At 60.3% G+C, this 22,463-nt stretch overlaps 1 protein-coding gene across 1 annotated transcript; it reads left to right on the forward strand.

Annotated features, from left to right (window-relative positions):
• Positions 1-1,036: 1,036 nt before the first annotated feature.
• Positions 1,037-12,836, forward strand: INSRR (insulin receptor related receptor). The gene is given in 22 exon segments (XM_042925498.1): positions 1,037-1,906; positions 1,908-2,499; positions 3,740-4,043; positions 4,136-4,278; positions 4,486-4,630; positions 5,284-5,498; positions 5,746-5,872; positions 7,235-7,473; positions 7,870-8,037; positions 8,125-8,320; positions 8,640-8,681; positions 8,752-8,972; positions 9,222-9,358; positions 9,442-9,604; positions 9,823-9,928; positions 10,247-10,299; positions 10,484-10,713; positions 11,206-11,316; positions 11,449-11,608; positions 11,898-12,027; positions 12,145-12,279; positions 12,491-12,836. Coding segments are annotated over 22 exon segments (4,146 nt in total). The 5' UTR covers positions 1,037-1,618; the 3' UTR covers positions 12,732-12,836.
• Positions 12,837-22,463: the final 9,627 nt, after the last annotated feature.

Genomic DNA, 22,463 nt, shown 5'->3' on the forward strand with positions numbered 1-22,463 from the left:
AAGTGTTTTCTCATTCTCTCCCTCTTTTTGTGCATGTGAATGTACACACACACACACACACACACACACACACACACACACAGCAGCTGTGCAGAGCCAAGCACAGGGACCATTAATGACAACAGGGAGAAGGTGTGATGCAAGCCTCAGGGAGCCAACCTTGCCTGCCCGCTACCAGGAGCTGGGCCTGGGTCTGTGTGGGGGCGCGGGGGTCTGTGTGGGGGTGCGGTGCTGCCGAGAGCCAGGCAGGAAGTGGGGAGCAGGATCCAGAGAGCCTAGCAGGACATGACTGGCGAGCCGAAGAATAGACTCGAATCCTCCAGCCTGGAAGGTATCCTCTGGAGCAAATGAGAGTGCATGGGCCAGGCATCCAGCCCAGTCAGGGGGCCCGTCTCAGGTGCCTTGGGGAGAGGAAGGAAAGTGGGTCTGAAGAAGCCAGGCACAGCCCGGTCCCCGGGGGAGGAGTGGATCTGGGAACCAGATGTCCACCAGTTCAAACCATGGCCCCTGAGTGCCCGGTGGACGCAGCCCTGAGCGGAGCACCGCGGTCTCGGTGCCGACTAACAAGGGCCACCCTCGGGAGATCCCGTCCTTGGAGGGGTGACAAAAATGTGGACAACAGTTGTGGGGTGAGGCCCCAGGTGTTCCGGTGGGTGCTAGAGCCAGAACTGGCCAGCCCGAAGGGGGAAGTGACTAATTCAGGTCAGAGGATCGGGGACGGACGGGCTCGACCTGAGGTTCGCAGGACAAGAGCTGAGTGTGTGGCCAGGCCCGGGAACCCTCCTGAGGCTTGGAGACATTAGCGAGGACCCGTTTATCAGCCCCCTGGATATCAGGCCGAGGAATTTTCACTTGAACTTTCGGCAGTGGGGAGCCACGGACGTCCCTTCGAGAGTAAACCAGTGCGGGGACCAGACATCCGGCTCCCTTAGGCCTGGGAGGGAAGCAGGAGGTGTGAGGCTTTGCGTCCCAGTCACAGAATCCATTCATTCATCACATACTTGCTGAGCACCAGTTTTGTGCCAGGCACCAAGGATACAGCAATGAACTACACAAAGATCCCTGCCCTTCCGGAGCTTACCGTAAACAAAATAAGTAACTCAGACATTAGCCAACGTTAAGATGTAAGGAGAAAAGTTAAGTAGGAAGGGGGGTAGGGAGTGTTTAAAGGGATGGTCAGAGAAGTCCTCATTGAGGAGGTGACATCTGAGCAGAGACTTAAAGAAGGTGAAGGACCGCATACAGGGAACAGCGCTCTAGCCAGAGGGAACAGAATGTGCAAAGACCTCAGAGCAGAACCTTGGCTGGCTTGTTTGAAAACCCAGCAAAACAAAGTCAGTGCGGCTGAGGAAGAGAGGCAAAGGGGTTGAAGTCAGAGAGGCTGCAGAGGCCTTGCAAGCCCCGTAAGGACTTGAGCTTTTAATCAGATGCGGGCCGCCAGGGGGTTGTGAGCAGCGCAGGAAGGTCACCCCAGTTGTTTTGAGACGATCCCTTTGGCTATAGAGTGAAGAGACCGGGAGGGGACGCGGGCGGAGGTGGGGGGCCATCTGGGAGGCCACTGCTGTCAATCCAGGAGAAGGGCACGGTGCCAGCAGCGGAGGCGGTGACTGAGCATTGGATGTGCTGTCATTTACAGGTGGAGCCCACAGGCTCTGGGGGGGGGGGGCGTGGGGGGGGCGGCGTGGAGGGAAGGACTCTTCACCGTCACCGTCACCGCAGGAACGAAGCAGGTTGGGGAGGGAGGAGCTCACTCTGGCCCACGCTGACCCGTCGGGTGCCCGTCCTTCAAGCCGCCAGGAGGCCTGTGAGGCCCAGGGAGGAGGCCGCCCCACCGCCACGGCGGAGCCCTGCTCCCACGCCGTGTCCCGCTCCCAGAGGGTCCCCCAGGGCGCGACGGGGAGCCCAGCCCACGCCGCACTGACGGCCGCGTGCCGCCTGTGCCCGCAGTGTGCCCCAGCCTGGATATCCGCTCGGAGGTGGGGGAGCTGCGCCGGCTGGAGAACTGCAGCGTGGTGGAGGGCCACCTGCAGATCCTGCTCATGTTCACGGCCACCGGCGAGGACTTCCGCGGCCTCAGCTTCCCGCGCCTCACGCAGGTCACGGACTACCTGCTCCTCTTCCGTGTCTACGGCCTGGAGAGCCTGCGGGACCTCTTCCCCAACCTGGCGGTGGTCCGCGGGGCCCGCCTCTTCCTGGGCTATGCGCTGGTCGTCTACGAGATGCCGCACCTGCGGGACGTGGGGCTGCCGGCGCTGGGGGCCGTGCTGCGGGGGGCCGTGCGCGTCGAGAAGAACCAGGAGCTCTGCCACCTGTCCACCATTGACTGGGGCCTGCTGCAGCCGGCCCCCGGGGCCAACCACATCGTGGGCAACAAGCTGGGCGAGGAGTGCGCCGACGTGTGTCCCGGCGTGCTGGGCGCCAGCGGCGAGCCCTGCGCCAGGACCACCTTCGGCGGGCACACCGACTACAGATGCTGGACCTCCAGCCACTGCCAGCGAGGTGGGCGCCGGCCCAGGACACGACGGGGCGGCTGGGGGGGGGGGGGACGACACCGGAAGGGTGGGGGCAGGCGGGCCGGTGGCCACAGGACGGCGCGCGTCCTCGCTCGGCCGGCACGGACCCCCTTCATTCTCACCCGTCCTGTGAGGCAGGCCGTCTTTGTTATTCCCAGTTTGCAGATGAGGAAACTGAGGCTCGGAACAGTTAGGTAACCGAGGTGGCTTACGTGAGCTATTCCATAATTCTTAGTTAGGGCAGTGCCTGGGTCATGGCGGGTGTTCTCTGTCCCGATAAAAGTGGCTGCAGCACGGGCGGGAGGCACAAGGCAGGCTGTCAGGTGGGATCCAGTCTAGCAAGTCAGGTGCACGGAGAGAAAACGGAAGGAGGGAAGGGAGTGGAGCGAAGCGGGGAAGTGAAATAAGGAGGGATGATGGGGGGAGGAGGCGGAGTTCACGGGGGAGAAAAGGAGGACCGTTCAGAGGCTCGGAGCAGATCTGGGGTCCCCAGCCACAGGGAGGTCAGCTCCCTCACCCCAAAGCCTCTGCTTCGGGGCAGAAGAGTAACCAGACCCCCGCTGTATCTGCCGGGCCCCAGCTCCCCGGTGCCTCCGTGTTGGCTGTAAACACGGCTGCTTCACATCCTCTCTCGTGTACAGTGTCAACACGCCCTGGCTGACCCCCGCACACCCCGCTGCCACAGACAGCGAGCTGCCACCACGCACGGTTCACAAGCCTTGGGCCCCCAGCCCCAAACCCACCCGCTGCTGCTTGGAGCCGCCTCCTGCCCAGGGCAGAGAGCTGGGGAGGGGGGAGGAGGTGTGGGCAGGGCACGGGCGAAATGGCCAGCGGCGGCCCCACCTCGCACACACTCCCGGGCCCCCTGGCCCCGGGCCTCGGTGCCCGGGAGAAGCTGGCAGGCTCCCCCTGGCACCAGGCCCAGTGATGATCTGAGCACCAGGCCCAGACAGGACAGCAGGCGGGGCGGAAGCAGCCGTGGTGGACGAGGTCACGGCTCTGCCCTGAGTTCTGACGTCCCTGGCCAGGCTGTGGGAGGTGGGGAGCCACACGGGGGGACCGTGGTCCTTGTCCTCAGAACCCACCTGAGGAAAAGAGAGCCAGCAACCCTGTGCCATGTGAATGGGAGGAATTTGGGTGCGGACTAAGAGTGTTATCCCAGGGGGAGGGGTGGCACCGGAACCCAGGGGGCAGGGGCCAGGCCTGACACGGCCCTCTGCCCGCAGTGTGTCCCTGTCCCCATGGGCTGGCCTGCACCGCTGGGGGTGAGTGCTGCCACGTCGAATGCCTGGGGGGCTGCAGCCGGCCGGAAGACCCCCGTGCCTGCGTCGCTTGTCGCCACCTCTACTTCCAGGGTGCCTGCCACCGGGCCTGCCCCCCAGGCACCTACCAGCACGAGTCCTGGCGCTGCGTCACGGCGGAGCACTGCGCCCGCCTGCGCTCTGTGCCCGGCCGCGCCTCCACCTTCGGCATCCACCAGGGCCGCTGCCTGGCCCAGTGCCCTCCGGGCTTCACGCGCAATGGTAGCAGGTGAGTGCAGGGGGTGGGGGGCTCTCTTGGATGGGTGGGGAGGTCCACGCTGGCCCAGGGCTCATTCCGCACCCTCCACTTGCCCCTGCCAGCATATTCTGCCGCAAGTGTGAGGGGCTGTGCCCCAAAGAGTGCAAGGTGGGCACCAAGACCATCGACTCCATCCAGGCCGCACAGGATCTGGTGGGCTGCACCCACGTGGAGGGGAGCCTCATCATCAATCTTCGCCAGGGCTGTTCGTACCTTCCCCAGGCCACACCTCCCCTCCCGGCCGTGCCCCCCCTTACGGGGACCCAGCTAAGGCACCACTGTCCACCACCCCGGGTCCCGGTCCCGAGGGGCCCCCTCCCTGCGCCCCCATCCAGCAACGCGCCCTGCTCCCCCACCCCATGCAGACCTGTCACCTCCCGCCCTGCTCTGGCCCTGTCTTCCCCGGTTGCAGACAACCTAGAGCTGGAACTGCAGCACGGCCTGGGGCTGATAGAGACCGTCACCGGCTTCCTCAAAATCAAGCACTCCTTCGCCCTCGTGTCCCTGGGCTTTTTCAAGAACCTCAAACTAATCCGGGGAGACGCCATGGTGGACGGGTAAGGGGTCAGAAACAGCCTCTGACCTGATCCCTCTGTCACACCTCCTTGTCCCTAACCCTCCCAAAGCAGCAGCAAAGAGCATGGGCTCCGGAACCAGCTCTGCCTCGTACTATCTGCGTTACTTAACTTCCCTGGGCCTCAATTTTTCTTCTCTGTAAGATGGGGTTGATAGAACACTACTTATTTCCTAGGGCTGTTGTGAATACGACTTACATTGTTATGTACGAAACACAACAGTGCCTAGAACACAGTACGTACTATGTAAATTACAGTGACACCGGACTCTACGTAGGTTGGCTAATATTGTTATCCGATGCTCTCAGCTGCAGAGCAAGACTGCCTCGGTTTGAACCCATCCCCACCACCGACCAGTCAAGGCCTACCTGTAAGGTAGCCAGGATTTGTCAACGTACAGAGAATGTTTTAAATTACCGTCCCACCAAGCGGTTTTTCATGTCTCCCTGGAACAGCCACGGACCCCCGGGGGTACCCCCACTGCAGCTGGAGAGGCAGAGCCCCAGACTGAGTGCCCCTTCTTCCCTGTGCCCCCCGGCACGGACAGCCCCTCCAGGAGGAACCCATAAGGCACCCCCCTCCCCCCCCCTTGCCCCCACCTCTCGTGCAGAGCAAGGTCCCCTGGCCTCCCCCAGGAACTACACTCTGTACGTGCTGGACAACCAGAACCTACAGCAGCTGGGGTCCTGGGTGGCTGCGGGGCTCTCCATTCCCGTGGGCAAGATTTACTTCGCCTTCAACCCGCGCCTCTGCTTGGAGCACATCTACCGATTGGAGGAGGTGACCGGCACGCGGGGACGCCAAAACAAGGCCGAGATCAACCCCCGCACCAACGGAGACCGCGCTGCCTGTGAGGCCCGACACCCCGACCCCGGGGAGACACGACCCGCGCAAAGCCCAGGCGCGCGCGCGCTGAAACACACCAGACACGCACCCGGGAGGCAGGGGGCGCTTGACCGGGACCCTTAGTTACGTCCGCTTCGGAGGCCGCGTGGGGGGAAGGGGTGCCGCGGGGTCAGGGTGGGGGCTCAGAATTAGGTGGCTCAGGCAGAGCCGAACGCGGCTGAGAGCAGGTGTTGGCCCCCCGCCCCGCCCAGGCCAGACTCGCACCCTGCGCTTCGTGTCCAACGTGACGCAGGCGGACAGCATCCTGCTGCGCTGGGAGCGCTACGAGCCGCTGGAGGCTCGGGACCTGCTCAGCTTCATCGTGTACTACAAGGAGTCGTGAGTGCCGGGGGCGGGGCCAGGGCGAGGGGCGGGGCCCGCGCTGGAGTGGGCGGGGCCAGAGCCACCGCGGGGCGGGGCCAGGCCCGGACGCGGCCGATTCCTTCGCGAAAGCGGTCAGGTGAGGGCAGAGCGCTTTCCGGGGGGTGCTGTAGAGAACCCAGGGGCCAAGACCCCCACGTCGCACTCGCTTGCGGTGCCCACGTCTGGCTCTCCCCTCACTTTATTCATCCCTCCGTGCCTCAGTTTCGCCTCACCAGTGAACTGGAGAGGACAGTCAGGACTTCCGAGAGACTAGGACAGGAGCCCCGCTGAGAAGGCTTGGATAATTAAACTTCAATTCACTATGCTAATGTTCTGTACTGACCACATGCTCCTGCCCCAGCAGCGGTTTGGGGAGTACCCACTAATTTGGCCAGTTTTATGCGTAGCTTTGCCAGCATTTCATTAAAGCCGGAGGAAGGGAGGGAGCAGGGACAGCCAAGGACAGGCTGCTCTTTTCCTCCGAGAGAGTGTACTGACCAGCGCAGGAGGGCCAGTGGTTAGACCACAGGAAGGATTTCTCCAAAAGCATGGCTAGGAATCAAAACTAAAATTCTTAGAAGAGAGGGGTGGGTCTGGGAGGGCAGTCTGGGAGGGCAGCAGTGAGGAGAACTCCCCGTCTATGGGAGGCAGACAGAGGATGGGAACCACCTCGCTTGGAAGTCGTTCTTGGGAACTAAAATCGAGAGGCCTTAACCTTCCCACTAGCACAGGACCTGGCTGGGGGAAGGGGGTGGGGAGTCAATGGTGGGTGGCCTGTCTCAGCGGTAGGTGAAGGTCTCTAGCATGGGGAGCTGAAGACTGGTAAATACAGATTCCTGGGCCCTGCCCCCCCCCCAACACACACACAAGTTCTGATTCACTTAGTCCTGGGTAGGGCCCATGAATCTGCATTTCTAACAGGCTCCCAGATAATGCCGAATCTTCTGATCCATAGACCACACTTTAGGGAGCACTAATATGGGCTGCAATGTACCTGGCACACCCTGCCTGGCTTGTGCAGTTCACAATCTACACAACTGTACCCAGCTGCCTCTGGGCTCAAAAGATAGAGAATCTTAGAAGTCCTTCACGAAGCTCCCCTACCATCACTGCCTTGCAGCATGGCTGTGGCTGTGCTCACTCAGAGACAGGCTGTGACTCCTGGTCCAATTCCAGCTCTGAGCAGACCCACTCAGTGAGTGCCCCCAAAGAGCAGGGTGCCTTCATGCCTACTGGAAGAATGATAACGACAGTCTTCAGGTGGTTCAGAGAGGAGGGGGTGCTAAAAACTGGGGTGGGGCTGAGCCACCCCTCAGTTCCAGGGGTCGGGATGTTCAGCCCCTTCCAGAACGCCACGGAGCACATAGGTCCAGATGCCTGTGGGACCCAGAGCTGGAATCTGCTGGATGTGGAGCTGCCCTTAAGCCGCACCCAGGAGCCAGGGGTGACTCTAGCCCCCCTCAAGCCCTGGACCCAGTACGCAGTGTTTGTGCGGGCCATCACACTGACCACTGCTGAGGACAGCCCCCACCAAGGAGCCCAGAGCCCCATCGTCTACCTCCGAACCCTGCCTGCGGGTAGGCTGGACTTCCAAGGGGGTGGGAGCTAGGTGCCTGGGTCGGAAGGAGAATGAGGGAACCCAGGCACCAGACACAGAGAAGCTGGGTCACTGAACACCTGGCCCCTAGAGACTGGGAAGCCAGATGTTAGAGTCCTAGAAAGAATAGGGGGCATCCGTCTGGGTCCTAGGGAGACTGTGGGTGGGAGAGAGCGCAGGGGGAACATTTGAGCCAGTTCAAAGGCCTTCGAGGAACGGGGGGCCCTGGATTCTGAGTGCCAGGAAAGGGAGTTTGCGGGTCACTGATTCCTTGGGAGAAAGAGAGGGGCTTGGACCCCAGAGAGGGGCCCCTTACCAGACGGTGTTTGAAAGGGGGATCCGCGGCCCCTCAGCTGTACCCTACTTACGTCCCCAGCGCCCACGGTGCCCCAGGATGTCATCTCCACGTCCAATTCCTCGTCCCACCTGCTGGTGCGCTGGAAGCCACCGACTCAGCGCAACGGGAACATCACCTACTACCTGGTGCTGTGGCAGCGTCTGGCGGAGGACGGCGACCTCTACCTGAACGACTACTGCCACCGCGGTGCGCAGGGCAGCGGCGCGGGCCGGAGGGGTTGGGACGCGGGCCGGGGCGCCGTGCGTCTAACTGCCTTTCCCTGCGTCGCGCCAGGCTTGCGGCTGCCCACCAGCAACAGCGACCCGCGATTCGACCGCGAGGACGCGGAACTCCAAGCGGAGGCGGAGCCCGGCTGCTGCCCTTGCCAGCACCCACCTCCGGGGCAGGTCCTGCCGCCGCTGGAGGCGCAAGAGGCCTCGTTCCAGAAGAAGTTCGAAAACTTTCTGCACAACGCCATCACAATCCCCAAGTGCGGCGAGACGCGCCGCCCGCCCCCCACACACACCCCGAGGGCCTGAAGGGCCAGGCCGCGGAGGGGCGGGTGTGGCTGGAGGGGTGTGGGCGGGGCCGCGGTGGGGCGGGTGTGGCTGGAGGGGTGTGGGCGGGGCCGTGGGGGTGGGTCTGGCTGGAGGTGGGGGGGCGGGGCCACGGAGGGGGCGGGTCTGGCTGGATGGGGGTGTGGGCGGGGCCGCGGGGGAGGGTCTAGCTGGAGGGGGAGGGGCCTGGGTGGGGCCGCTCTGCGGGCGGGGCTGACCCCGGGCCGACCCCGCCCTCCCTGGTCTCCCCAGATCCCCCTGGAAGGTGACGTCCATCAATAAGAGCCCTCACAGGTGAGCGGGGCGGGACTGAGGGGCGGGGGTCCCGGGCCGCCGCCGTGGTTCTGACTCGCGCACTCCCCAGAGACTCAGGGAGGCACCGCCGGGCAGCCGGGGCCCTCCGGCTTGGGGGGAACAACTCGGATTTCGAGATCCAGGAGGACAAAGTGCCCCGGGAGCGCGCAGTGCTGAGTGGCCTTCGCCACTTCACGGAATATCGGATCGACATCCACGCCTGCAACCACGCGGCGCACACCGTGGGCTGCAGCGCCGCCACCTTCGTCTTTGCGCGCACCATGCCCCACAGTAGGTGACCCCCGACACCTCTAGCCACCCCCCACACCGACCCCAAGGACTCTACCCAATTAGTGCGCCAACTAGCGAGTTCGACCTCCCGGTAACCAGGGTCTCTGCCTGCTCACCCTTCTTAGTCCCCAAGTCCGCATATCCTAGAGCTTCCTGAAACCTCCCAGGGTGGCCCCCTTGAGTTTGAACGTGAAGGTGAAAGGAAGTACTTGGGGCCGGGGCCGGACTGCCTGCTGCCCTCTCCCACAGGAGAAGCCGATGGTATCCCAGGGAAGGTGGCCTGGGAGGCAGCCGGCAAAAGCAGTGTCCTCCTGCGCTGGCTTGAACCCCCGGACCCCAACGGACTCATCCTCAAGTACGAAATCAAGTACCGCCGCTTGGGAGAGGTAGGTACCCCAGGGGACCCCCCACCCGGCCCCAGTTTTTGCCTCCATCCTCTTCCCAGACAGCTGTTCTGTGTTGTCCTCAGGAGGCCACAGTGCTGTGTGTGTCCCGCCTGCGGTATGCCAAGTCTGGGGGGGTCCACCTGGCCCTTCTGCCCCCTGGAAACTACTCTGCCAGAGTTCGGGCAACCTCACTGGCTGGCAACGGATCCTGGACAGAGAGTATCGCTTTCTACATCCCTGGCCCAGGTTGGCATAGCCTCTGCCCCAGACTGTACTCCCAGCAGCCCCGCAGGGGTCCCACGTCACCCCCTCCCCCGCCCCTGCCACATCTCCAGTTGCGGAAGTCACAGCCACTCCACCGCATTCCTCCCCTGCTCCTGTTGCCCATCGTGAAAGGAGAAGCGTCCCCTGTGCTCTGACTTCTCCATCTTTGACCCTACCGTCTGCTGCCCTCTGACCACCAGAGGAGGAAGACTCCGGGGGGCTGCACGTCCTTCTCACTGTCACCCCCGTGGGGCTCATGCTGCTGGTCATTCTCGCTGCCCTTGGTTTCTTCTACGGCAGGAAGAGGTGATGATGACCAGTCCTACCGTTTCCCATCCCCCTTCTCTCCCTGAGCCCTCATCACAAAGTCAGTGTGCAGTCAGCGGATGGCAGAGGAGACAGTAGAGGACGCCCTAGAGCCCTAACTCATCCCCTGAGGGCACTCCCTATTCCCAGCCTGTCACAGCCCAGATGCCGGGACTTGGAAAGTGCGTAGGGATCCCCAAGGTCACCCTTGATCAGGGATGGGGGTGTGGTCAGTAGCTTCCCTCCTCTTTGTCCTCTGACATTGCTGCTTCCTTCCTGGGGACACTTCCAGCCTGACCCCCTCACCTCCCTTTGCAGAAACAGCACCCTGTATGCCTCCGTGAATCCGGAGTACTTCAGCGCCTCTGACAGTAGGTCTGGGAGTGGGTGGACAGGTGTGTGGGAAAGGGAGACAGGAGGGAGGACAGCCACACTTCCAGGAGACCTTCTTAGAGAAAGCAGCCTTGGGACCCGAGCCCTTTCAGAGAGGAGAGAGGTGGGCAGGGGTGTGGCAGAGAGCAGTGTTCTTGCCTCGTGACCCCCGCCTCCCCTCAGTGTACATCCCTGATGAATGGGAGGTGCCTCGGGAGCAGATCTCCATAATCCGGGAACTGGGCCAGGGCTCCTTTGGGATGGTATACGAGGGACTGGCACAAGGACTTGAGGCTGGAGAGGAGTCCACACCCGTGGCCCTGAAGACGGTGAACGAGCTGGCCAGCCCACGAGAACGCATTGAGTTCCTCAAGGAAGCCTCTGTCATGAAGGCATTCAAGTGTCACCACGTGGTAAGGGAGGATCAGGGACAATGCCGGGGTAGGGTCATAATTAGGCTGAAAGTCGTATGGTAAGACGGATAGGGAGGGTCAAGGATGAGGTCAGGGCACCATTAAGGTCAGGGTTGGGACTGTGGCGAAGATCCTAATTGAGGTAAAGGTCATGGTTAGGGCTGGACTCAAAACCGGATCATGGTAAGACCATGACAGAATCATGGCTGGGGCTGGGATCAGTCATGGTTGGGGGTCAATACTCCGTGTCATTAGGATCATGATTGGGACCAAGGTCAGAGCTGGGTGAATCGTGAAGATTGGAATGATAGTTATGATCAAGTTCATAGGTTAGAGTCAAGGTCATTGTTAGATCAGGATTAGGGCTGTGGTCATGGTTGGGTTTAGGGTCAGGGTTGGTGTCTGGGTCAGGTTGTGGTCACAGCAGGTCAGTACTTTGGCCAGGTGGGTCAAGGAGAGGGGACCTGCAACCAGGCTCTTTGTCCGTCCCAGGTACGTCTCCTGGGCGTGGTGTCTCAGGGCCAGCCAACTCTGGTCATCATGGAGTTAATGACCCGTGGGGACCTCAAGAGCCATCTTCGGTCTTTGCGGCCTGAGGCAGAGGTGGGGACCAGAAAGACCCTGGGCCAAGGGGCTGGAGAGTTAGAATTGACTTGGGCACAGTTGTGGGGGAATCCTTGGGCAGGAGTCCAACCTCCGGGTTCCTTCTTCACCAGCCCCCTGTCTTGGCTCTAGAACAACCCTGGGCTCCCGCGGCCAGCACTGGGAGACATGATCCAGATGGCTGGTGAGATTGCAGATGGCATGGCCTACCTTGCCGCCAACAAGTTCGTGCACCGAGACCTGGCGGCCAGAAACTGCATGGTGTCCCAGGACTTCACCGTCAAGATCGGGGGTAGGCAGGGTGCAGCGGGTAGGGGCAGCCTGAGGAGTAGAGTGACCCTCCCTGAGCTAGACTAGGAGATCCAGGCCTGGCCCCCAGCTCTGCCCCTAACAGCCACTCCCCCCACCCTGGATCTCACGCTTCTCGTCCAAGGCCAGGGGGTGGTTGCGGTGGGATGATCTCTGAGGTCCTTTGAGCCGCCGCATTCCAGGATTCTTGGGGGCTGCGCAGGGGGAGAGGGCCGGGGCCGGGGCCGGTGTGGCCTTCCGCGGCCCCACACCTGTCCACCCTCACTTTGCAGACTTCGGGATGACCCGAGACGTGTATGAGACAGACTATTACCGCAAGGGTGGGAAGGGGCTGCTGCCCGTGCGCTGGATGGCCCCCGAGTCCCTCAAAGACGGAATCTTCACCACCCACTCGGACGTCTGGTGGGGCCTGGCTGGAGCAGAGGGCTCAGGGGGTGTGCAGGTGGGGCTGGGGAGGGGCCCGGGTGCGCTGCGCGGCGTGCAAGGTGCTGGGCTCAGGCCCTCGTGCGTGCCCTCCAGGTCCTTCGGTGTGGTGCTCTGGGAGATCGCGACTCTGGCTGAACAGCCCTACCAGGGCCTGTCCAACGAGCAGGTGCTCAAGTTTGTCATGGATGGTGGGGTGCTGGAGGAGCTGGAGAGCTGTCCCCTTCGGCTGTGAGTGCCCCCTGCCCGCCATCTGCCCTGCCCCGCCCCCACGACGGTGGCCCCGCCTCCTCTGATGCTGTATGTCCACCGGTGCCCCGCTCTGAGCCTTCCCACTCTGAGTCCCCACTACGACCCCATTTCCGCCCCTGTGGCCCTCCCGATGTAGTCCCCCACGCCCCCCTTGCACCAGCTGGCCCTCTCACGCTGCCCCCCTCCCCAGGCAGGAGCTGATGAGCCGCTGCTGGCAGCAGAACCCACGCCTGCGGCCCACCTTCACCCACATCCTGGACAGCATTCGGGGGGAGCTGCGGCCCTCCTTCCGCCTCTTTTCCTTCTACTACAGCCCAGACTGCCGGGGCACCCGGGTGTCCCCACTGCCCGTGGCCGAGCCCGACTCCCCACTGACCCCAGAAGGGGCTCCCTCAGACTGCAGCCCCCAAAATGGGGGCCCGGGGCACTGAGGCCACCCTATTCTCTGGGTGACGGGCCTCCCACGGGCAGAGAGGAAGGGTCCTGACCTTTGAGGCCCTGAGGTGTGCACACATTCACACCCCACCCCATGCTCAGAAGGGTCATGGGGGCGGCCCAGGCTGGGCCAGGGAGCAGGAGAGGGAGGAGTGGGTGGGGGCAGAGGGGGCAGAGCAGACTCCCCGTAGGAGTCTGAGTTTCTCCACGAGAAGCTCAGCAAGGTCACGGCAGGAAGAGTGGACAAGAAGTCCAGCCTGGGGAGAGGGGCCCACCCACCCAGAAGGTGGGGTCCAGAGACGCCCAGCCTCAGCTTTGGGTGTCCTGTGGACCTCTGGGACCATCAACACACTCAAAACCAGAGGAGCACCCGCATGAGGCCGGGAACCCTCTCTGTCCACGTGTGGAGGTGGGGGATGGGATGTCCGTACGAATGCCCTTCTCAGCCCCACGTTCCCCCTCCTCCCCTCATCCCCACACACCAGAGGGCGTGGGGAGAACCCAGAGACCTGGGTGAGCAGGTTCCTAGCCTGTAGACTGCCCTCACTTCCTCCCCTGCTTCGCCACACCCAGGACCCCCCAAGTTTGGTGCTCCTCCGCCCTCCTCCCCAGGGGCATCCCTTGGTGCAGATTCACCCCTTCTCCCAGCCCCTTCCCCTCAACCTCCCCCCTGCCCTAGGATGATTAAGGCTTTGATCCTTCGAGCCTTGCTTCCTCCCTGCCCTCACTCCTGCCCCCCCACCCCCGGCCTCTCAGGGGAAGACTGAAGGAGGCACAATAAATGCTGAGGTCTGTTTGTGCCCTGGTCCCCGGAGAGCCCATTATCTCTCCATCTATGTGGTCTTAACACTGGCTGAACTTCCTCCTTCCCTTCTTGGGGACTTGACACGGTGACCCTGAGGCCGCGATACAGGATAAATACTGGGCTGTCAAACACCACCTCCACGAGGACCTAACAGCCCGGGTTGTCATGGCCGTGTCCGCCGCTCGGGCAGCCAGAGGTGGCTGAGCCTGGCAAGGAAGCTTTGTCTCTGGGCTCCCAGCCTCACCAACCGTCCCCCACACCTCATCTTTAGGTCGTCCCTCGCTGCTTCCACCGGGCAGACGTCTCCCGGGCATCGGAGGACAGATGCAGGGGTGGGGGAGGGGCCCTGATGACCGGTCCGTGCTGGACGCCCCCCCCGCCCCCCAGCCAGGGCAGGGACCGCGAGCAGAGTCTGTGTGTCTGGCTCCCTTAGATTACCCACAAGCAGAGATGCCCTGCAGGCGTGTTGAAGGAGCACAGGGGAGTCCATTTCCAGGCTCTTATGCCAGGAAGAGCTGAAGATAAACGACTTAAAGCCTTGGTGAAGACGATGGAGGCAGAGGGGGCTGGTCACGGCTCAGGACATTTTAGCATCCTGTACCAGCGTCTCCCGCACCCTGGGCTCGGGGCCATGGCTCCCGCGCTGCCACGCGCTGCCACGGACCCAGAGTCTGGGGACGTTTGCGCTTCTGAGCTTGCTTGGTGCCCTCGTGCCCTGCAAACCACAGCTCCTTAAGGCCTGAGTGGAGTAGACACGAGTCTGTGTGAGACTATCTCCGTCATAGCAGTTACAGCTCACTTACACTCCGCTGGCAGGGACAGTGTGGGCAGCCGGGACCACCTGTCCCGCTGGACCCCTCCCCTGCCCCTGCCTGTCAATGGTAGCTGATGCAACAGTGACCCCTAATGGTTGCTGGTGGAACCACAGTTTACGGAGAATGGAACCCCCGGAGGTTGGGAGGTTGTTCTCTGGGTTCCTGGTCTCTGACCGGCCTCCCGCTGACTAGAAGGCGGGGGGGGGGGGGGGGGGGGGGGGGGGGGGGGCACACAGGGGCCCCAGGGGAGACCCACACACCTACACAGGGCACACAGCCACACCGGCGCTTGCACAGGCCTGGACGGCGGCAGTGGGGTCAAGCTTTCCCGCCCGCACCCCTAACCTGCACAGTGTTGGATGTCACCTGTCCCGGAAGTGCTGGCCATCTGGACGTGGAGGGGCATAAGGAAGGGCTAGAAAGCTGAAGCAAAGAGGGCTTCAGGAAAACCCTGCCTGTGCTCGACTTCCAAAGATGAGCAGGTGCTGGCTCTTGGTGAGCCCCTGGGAGCACGGTCAGAGGGAGGCTCTTGGCAGGCCCCTGGGAGCACGGTCAGGAGCTTGCAATCAAGTCCTCAGCTACCCCTGATGCCTGAAAGAAGTAGGGGTCTCAAAGGGGCTGCAAGGCTGAGTTCTAGTGTCCTTGCTGTGGAAAGGAAGCCTGAGGGGCCGTGGGACAGGGGTTCTGAGTGCGGCCTACATATTGGATCACCCTGACTCAGGAGTATTTGCCCTTCTCCAAAGCCAGGAGGTATACAGCCCGTGCCCCGAATCTTGGCCCACGGTAGATATTGCAGCCCCAGCTTAGATGTCCCCTCATTCGGTTTCTGGGAAGGCAGGACACCTGAACACTTTGGCTTCTTGGACGGAGCAGGCCAGGGGTCATTCTCTCTGACTTCGTTGTTCCCACCACAGCCTGGGAGCGAGGGGAGGAGGGCGCTGGTAAGAAGCAAGTGTTGGGGATGGGCAGAAGGGAGGCCGTCCAGGGACAAGGAGGCTGGCTGAAATCCTAGGACAGAAAAAAGGGCTCGTTCGGGGGCCTCTCTCCCTACCAACACCCCAGCAGCTGCAGCTCTGAACCACCTGGGCCTTCTCGGTGCCAGGATGGGAAAGCATGCATGCTGGGGAGGCAGTAGGAGCAGAGACACAGACAGACAGGGAGAACAGGAGCTCAGAACCCCTCTCCACACGCCATGGACGCCGAGAGGCCACCCCAAGGCCTCTCCCCTACCCTGCCCTTTGCTCTCTGTGGGTCTAGCCCTCCCCCCGCACCCTATACTTGCAAGCAACAACGGGGGGCCTTTCTGCTTGGTCACTGCCAGACGTGCTCGTGCAGAACTAGAGCAGGGGGGAAGTGGGCAGAGGTGCAGGGAGAGGGGGCGGATGAAGGATACACAGAAGACTAGGCGGCCGTGGGGGAGAAATCCCGAGACCATGAAGAAAGACTCTCAAGAAACTGAGACAGGGCGTCTTCCTCCCTGGGGGGGCAGAGGCAGGAGAGCGTGTGCGTAAAAGATGATGCATCTCAGGCGAGAAGACGGGGAGCTGGGGAGGGGTGCGGCCAGCCTCACCCCCGACGCAGGAAGGGGGAAGGTGAGGCTGGGGGGGAGTGCGGGAACACAGTGGCCTCTCTTGGAAGCAGCCTCACCTAAGGGAGAGCCCCCCATGAAGGAAGGCCAAGGGCTGAACCAAAATAATGAACACCGAGCACTGCGAGCTGGGGAGCACCACACAAATGACCACCTTTACCTAATCGTGATAGCATTTTTGTTTTTAAGTTTATTCATTTCGAGAGAGGTGGAGAGAGCAAGCGGGAGAGGGGCAGAGAGAGAGGGAGAGAGAGAGAACCCCAAGCAGGCTCCACGCCATCAGCACAGAGCCGGACACGGGGCTGGAACCCACGAAACGCGAGACCATGACCTGATCCGAAACCAAGAGTCGGACGCTTAACCAACTGAGCCCCCCAGGCGCCCCTAAGTGTGATACCATTTGAAGGACGCGTGGCAGTGCCTGTGGTGAGGACAGGTGGCGCCTTGGAAAGGTGGCCACGGTGAGCTGCAGAGCAAAACAAGCGAGTCACAAATTTTGCATTTACTTGTCCCAACTCAGAAAAATATCGCCAGCGTAATCGAGGCCTGGGAGACGCGATTGTGAACGACACACCTTTTTGCTTATCTGTATCTTCTCCGCCGGTCTGTTCAAGAGCATGCATCATTCATAGGGTGGAAAACAAGCAGTTGCTTTGAAAAAGAGGCTCCCTGCCCAGGTGGCCGAGGTCCGGGGCTGGGGACGGGTGAGGTCAGGCCCGTGGGGCCCCGGCTCACCCTCTCCCTACTTGCTTGGATATCGCGAGAACTAACCCATACACATCCTCCAAGAACATTGTTTCCTCCGTGTTCTGGGCAGGGCCAAAGTCAGTTTCCCTGAATTTAGGATTGGTAGCCTGCTTCCGTAGCCCCAAGGTGTCTTCTGCCTGGAAAGACTTAAAACAGGAGGGAGATGGGGGAAAGCGGACACTTCTTGGAGATTCCGGACAACTCTGGGCCCAGTCCAGGGGAGGCCAACAGCCCCCCGCGAGCAGTGTCTTTGGGACCACAAAAAGTGAGGGCGCCTTCCCCTCCCACCCCGACAGGACCACCCTCCGCCTGGTTTCCCAGCCCCTTCACTGGGCAGACCCTCCACACCCACTGACCAACCGCATCTTCCCTTCCCCTCGGGTCCCACGCCCTGCCCGACCTGTCCCCCCAGACTCAGTGCGGGCCACCTCACCCCTTGAGGTCACCCCACACTCCTCCCCACTGGGACAACCCCCTCCTCCCCTTCCCAGCCTGGAAACACCCGCTGCGGTGGCCCCTCCCCCAAGCTGACCTCCTCCACTTTCTCAGGATAGCGTCTTCATACCAATAACTCCTCACGCTGGCGAAGAACTTTCCATTGCCAAAGAAAGAGAGACAGACAGAGGTTTTTGTTTGTTTGTTGTTTAAATCTGCTTCAGAGGGGATGGTGTCAATGATCTGAGAGGCCAGTTGGCCCGCCTGGGACGGCACAGCAGTTCCTGGAGGCCCAGCCTGCCAAGGGCTGAGAGCAGTCACCCTCCCTCCGTCCTCCAGTCCCCGTCTTTATCCCTGAATCGCATCCTCCCTGGCGTGGAAGCCTCCACTTCTGGCTGCAGCCTGCCCTCCAGCCTCCTGATCCGCCCAAACCCGGTACAAACCCCACCTTCCCATCAGCCTCGACTCTTCCGGTCCCACCAGCATGTCCCCCCCCCACCCCGCCCCCCCGTCACCCGGCCCGCGCTGCCCCGGGACTTGCCTCCGCGGGTGACCCCTCCCCGGCCCCCAGCCGTGTTCTGTGGCTCCTGTTCATGCCCTTCTGGCCTCTGCACTGAGCACAGTGTGCCCTGTACCTGCTGTCACACGACCCCGGTGCTGGGCGTCAGGAGCCAGTCCCTCGGGAACACACACACACACACACACACACACACACACACACACACACACCACACTGTGGATTTCCACAGGCATCCCTGAAGGCAGGCGGAGGACCCTCCTGCTGTGGGAGGGGACGCACCTAACGACACGGATAAGGCAGGAAGCAGCTCCCCCTCCGGGCTGTGAGAATGAGCGGGCGAGGCTGGGGTTGTCAGAGCCTGAACGCTCAGAGGTGGGATCCAGCTCTCGGGGGAGGCGGTGCTGGGCAGCCTCAAAAAGAAGCAAAGAGGAAGGAGCGGGTCCTCCCCTGTCCCCGGCAGCTGACCTCACCGTGGCCCTGGCACAGGCCCACCAGCAAGGAGCCCGGGAGTGCAGTTTGCAGACAAAGCCCTGACCGCACAGAGCGGAGAGAACAAGGGAGGGGTGGGGCTGGGAGACAGGCGAGTGGCCAGCGCCCTTGGCGGCTGTTACTCCCTCCGACGACCATTCCTCAAGTGCACTGAGCACGTCCTACGCGCCTCCACTCCGCACGCACTCTAACACACGGAACGTTCTGGGGGGCTTCGTACCGTGGCTGACATCTTGCAGATAAGGAAACTGAGGCCCGAGGAAGTGAAGGAACTTGCCCAAAGACCCACAGCCAACAGCTGGCCAGACTGGGATTCAAAGTCCGAGCCATTCTCGTGTTTCCCGATGTGTCCCGCTGCCCCCGGGGAAGACGGCCAGGAATTCCTCACGGGCAGGAAAGGCGGCAGGTGCCAAACCACCCGAGCACCTAGCAGATGCCGGACAGCCGTTGACGGGCTGCCTGCGGTGGGTGAAGGAGCGCGAAGATGAGCAAAGTCAGGCCCGCCCCGAGGGTCGAGGATTGTGCCGGACGAGGCGAGCGCACGCAGTGGCCCAGAACAGCCGTCACGGGGCGATGTGAGCACTGGAAGCAGACCTCCCACTCCCCCCATGGCTCCCCAGTGCCAAGACGGAGCTCCCCGGCTGGCAGCTCTCCCACTCCCTTCATGCTCATTCACGCTCACTCGTACCCCTTCCCAGAGGACCCTACAGCTCGAAGCCCCTCATCATCACCCATTCGCTCCCCCACCCTCCTCCACCCATCCCTGCTCATCTATCCCGAGGATCACCTGCTCACCCCTACACCCGCTCTCTCAACTACCATCCCCTCCCCGAAGCTTGGCCTCATGCAACCTGGCACCAGGCAGAATGGCCCACGCCTCCCCACCCCACCCCCACGCCCCCCATGCCTGGCTTCCTGGTTAGTTCCCGTGTCCTGAATCACCCGGGTTTGTTTACCTGTGTGTCTCCCCTGTCCCGCCTTCCTTATCTCCGTAGCCCCTGAAACTCACACACACCAGCACAGAATAAGTTTTCGGTAGATACTCGGTGATTTACTTACAAAGCAGCTAAGGGCAGGGGTGCCTGGGTCGCTCAGCCAGTTAAGCGTCCGACTCTTTTTTTCTTTTTCTTCATGTTTATGTATTTTTGAGAGAGAGAGAGAGCCAGAGTGCAAGCAGAGAAGGGGCAGAGAGAGAAGGAGACACAGAATCCGAAGCAGGCTCCAGGCTCCGAGCTTCAAGCTGTCAGCACAGAGCCGATGCGGGGCTCGAACCCATGCACTACGAGGTCATGACCTGAGCCGAAGTCGGAGGCTCAACCAACTGAGCCACCCAGGTTCCCCTCATGACTTCTTGTCTTATTGAGATGTATTGTGTAACGTTATATTAGCGGCAGGTGTACAATGTAATGATTTGGTATCTGTATCTATTGCAAAGTGGTCTCCACAATAACATCCAGCCCCACACATAGTTACAAATTTCTTTTTCTAGCGAGGAGACCTGTTTTTTAATGTTTTATTTATTTTTGAGAGAGAGAGACAGGGTGAGCAGGGGAGGGGCAGGGAGAGAGGGAGACACAGAATCCGAAGCAGCCTCCAGGCTCTGAGCCGTCAGCAGAGAGCCTGACGCCGGGCTCGAACTCAGACTGTGAGATCATGACCTGAGCCAAAGTCAGAGGCTTAAAGGAGGCACCTGGTAATGAGAACTCTTAAGATCTACTTTTGTAGCAATTTTCTAATATACGATACAGTGTTATTAGCCACAGTCACCATGCTGTACATGAGCCTCACGACTTACTTATTTTACAACTGGGAGTTTGTACCTTTTGACCCCCTTGGTCGTTTTGCCCAACCCCCACCTCTGCCAGGCACCAACCTGTTCTGTCTGTAGGTTTGAGGTTTGTTTTGTTCTGTTTAGATCCCACACAAAGTGAGATTCTAGAGTGTTTGTCTTTCTCTGGTTTATTTCACTTAGCCTAATGCCCTCCAGGTCCACCCACGTTGTTACAAATGGTAAGATTTCCTTCTTTTTATGGCTGCATAATACTCCGTTGTGTATGCACGGCACACCCATCCACAGACATTTAGGTTGCTTCCGGGCCTTGACTATTATAAGTGATGCTGCAGTGAACGTCGCGGTACGGGTGTCTTTTCAGGTTAGTGTGTTCTTTCCTTGGGATAAATGCCAGAAGCGGGACTGCTGGATCATATGGTAGTCCTAGTTTTAATCTTCTGAGAACCTTCCATAGTGGCTGCACCAACTCACATCCCCGCCAGCAGCGCACCAGGGCTCCCGGTTCTCCACTCCTCGCCAACACTTGTCCTTTCTCGTCTATATGATTAGCAACCATTCTGACGGGTGTGAGGTGACGTCTCTCTGTTGGTTTTGATTTGCATTTCCCTGATGGTTAGTGACATCGAGCACCTTTCTGTGTGTCTTCTTTGGGAAAATGTTTATCCAGATCCTCTGCCCATGTTTTAGTCAGACTGTTTGGGTTTTATGCGTTCTTTATATATTTTAGATACTAATCCCTTACCAGACATAGGATTTGCAAATGTTTTCTCCCATTCAGTAGGTTACCTTTTCATTGTGTTGGTGGTTTCCGGCTGTACAGAAGCTTTCTAGTTTGATGCAGTCCCATTTCTTTATTTTTCCTGTTGTTGCCTCTGTTTTTGGTGTGAAATCCATAAAATCATCACCAAGACTGATGTCAAGGAGCTTACGACCTCTGTTTTCTTCATGCCTTTAATCTCAGGTCTTTATTCCATTGTGAGTTAATTTTTGTTTCTGGTGTAAGGTCAGCGTTCAGTTTTATTCTTTTGCATGTGGCTGTCTGGCTTTCCCAGCACCATTTATTGAAGAGACTGCCCTTGCCCCATTGGTATATTCTTGGCTCCTTTGTCATAAATGAATTGACCATATGTGCCTGGGTTTATTTCTGGGCTCTATATTCTGTTCCATGGACCTGTGTGTCTGTGTCACCGACGCCATACTGTTTTGATTACTATAGCTTTGTGCTATATTTTGCAACCAGGAAGCGTGATGCACACGGCTTTGCTCTTTCTCAGGATTGCTTGGGCTATTCTGTGTCTTTGGTGATTGCACACAGATTTTATAATTGTTCTATTTCTGTGAAAAGTGCCATTGGAACTTTGATAGGGACTACAGGGAATCTATAGATCGCTTCGGGTAGTACGAGCATTCACCTGTGACTTCTCATCATGGCCCAACCCGGATGCCTCCCAAACTGAACTCCCCCCTCTTAGCCTCCACTCCCGTCACCCCATCAGAGTACAGCTCTGTCCCCTGAGGTCCTGGGGGAAGCACACAGCACATGCTCTGAATCACCAAGTCCCTTCTGAGGTCCTACCTGCCTTAGGATGCAAGATCCTTGAGAGGAGATGACAGGTGCTAACATTTGGTGTATGGACTAAATCGGGTCCCGTCAATATTCATATGTTGAAGCCCTAACCCCCTGTTAGTGTATTGAGAAAAAGAGCCTTTAAAGAAGGAATTAGGGTTAAATGGGGTCATAAGAGTGGGGTCCTGATTTGATAGCACTGACGTCCTTATCAGAAGAGGAAGAGACAGCCGAGATATTCCCCCAGCCCCACCCCTGCACGAGCACAGAGGAAAAGCCAAGTGAGGACGCAGCGAGAAAGCAGACATCTGCAAGCCAGGAAGAGGGTTTTCATCAGAAATCAACCCTGCTGGCACCTTGACCTTGGAATTCCAGACTCCAGAATTGTGAGAAAATATATTTCTGTCGTTATGCCCCCCAGACTGGGGTTTCACTGTGGCAGCCCAGACTAATACATCTGGGGCCTCAGAGAAAGGGATCTGGGGGCTGGGGGCGGGGGGGGGGGGGGCGCCACCACACAAACTGTCTAACACACATGTTCTTGAGCCCTTCCTGATATATGCCCGGTGGTCCCCAGACCCCCGCCTGCGCAAGCCCGGCCAGCGGGGGAGACCTAAAGTCTGAACTTGTGCCCCAGCCATGGCGTGGCAGTGGCCAGACGTGCCCATCACAGTGCCAGGAGCTGCAGGAAAGAAGGGAGGGAATACTTGAGCGGCACCTACGTATCAGACAGACCGACTGCTGGCTCGGTGCCCATTTACTGATGAAATCCCACGGCCACCCTTCCAGAGAGGTCTTCTTGCCCCATTTTCCAGATGAGGCACCTAAAGCTTGGAGGGATCGAGCAACTTGCCCAGGCTGACCCAGGCGCGAGCGGGGGTGGGCGATGAGACGCAGGTAAAGGGGAGAGGCGGTCACAGCCTCAGAGACGCTAAGGCTTTTCCGACCCGGTCTAGCCGACCAAGTGTCG

The sequence above is a fragment of the Panthera leo genome, chromosome F3 (assembly GCF_018350215.1).
Source record: "Panthera leo isolate Ple1 chromosome F3, P.leo_Ple1_pat1.1, whole genome shotgun sequence".
NCBI lineage: Eukaryota > Metazoa > Chordata > Mammalia > Carnivora > Felidae > Panthera > Panthera leo.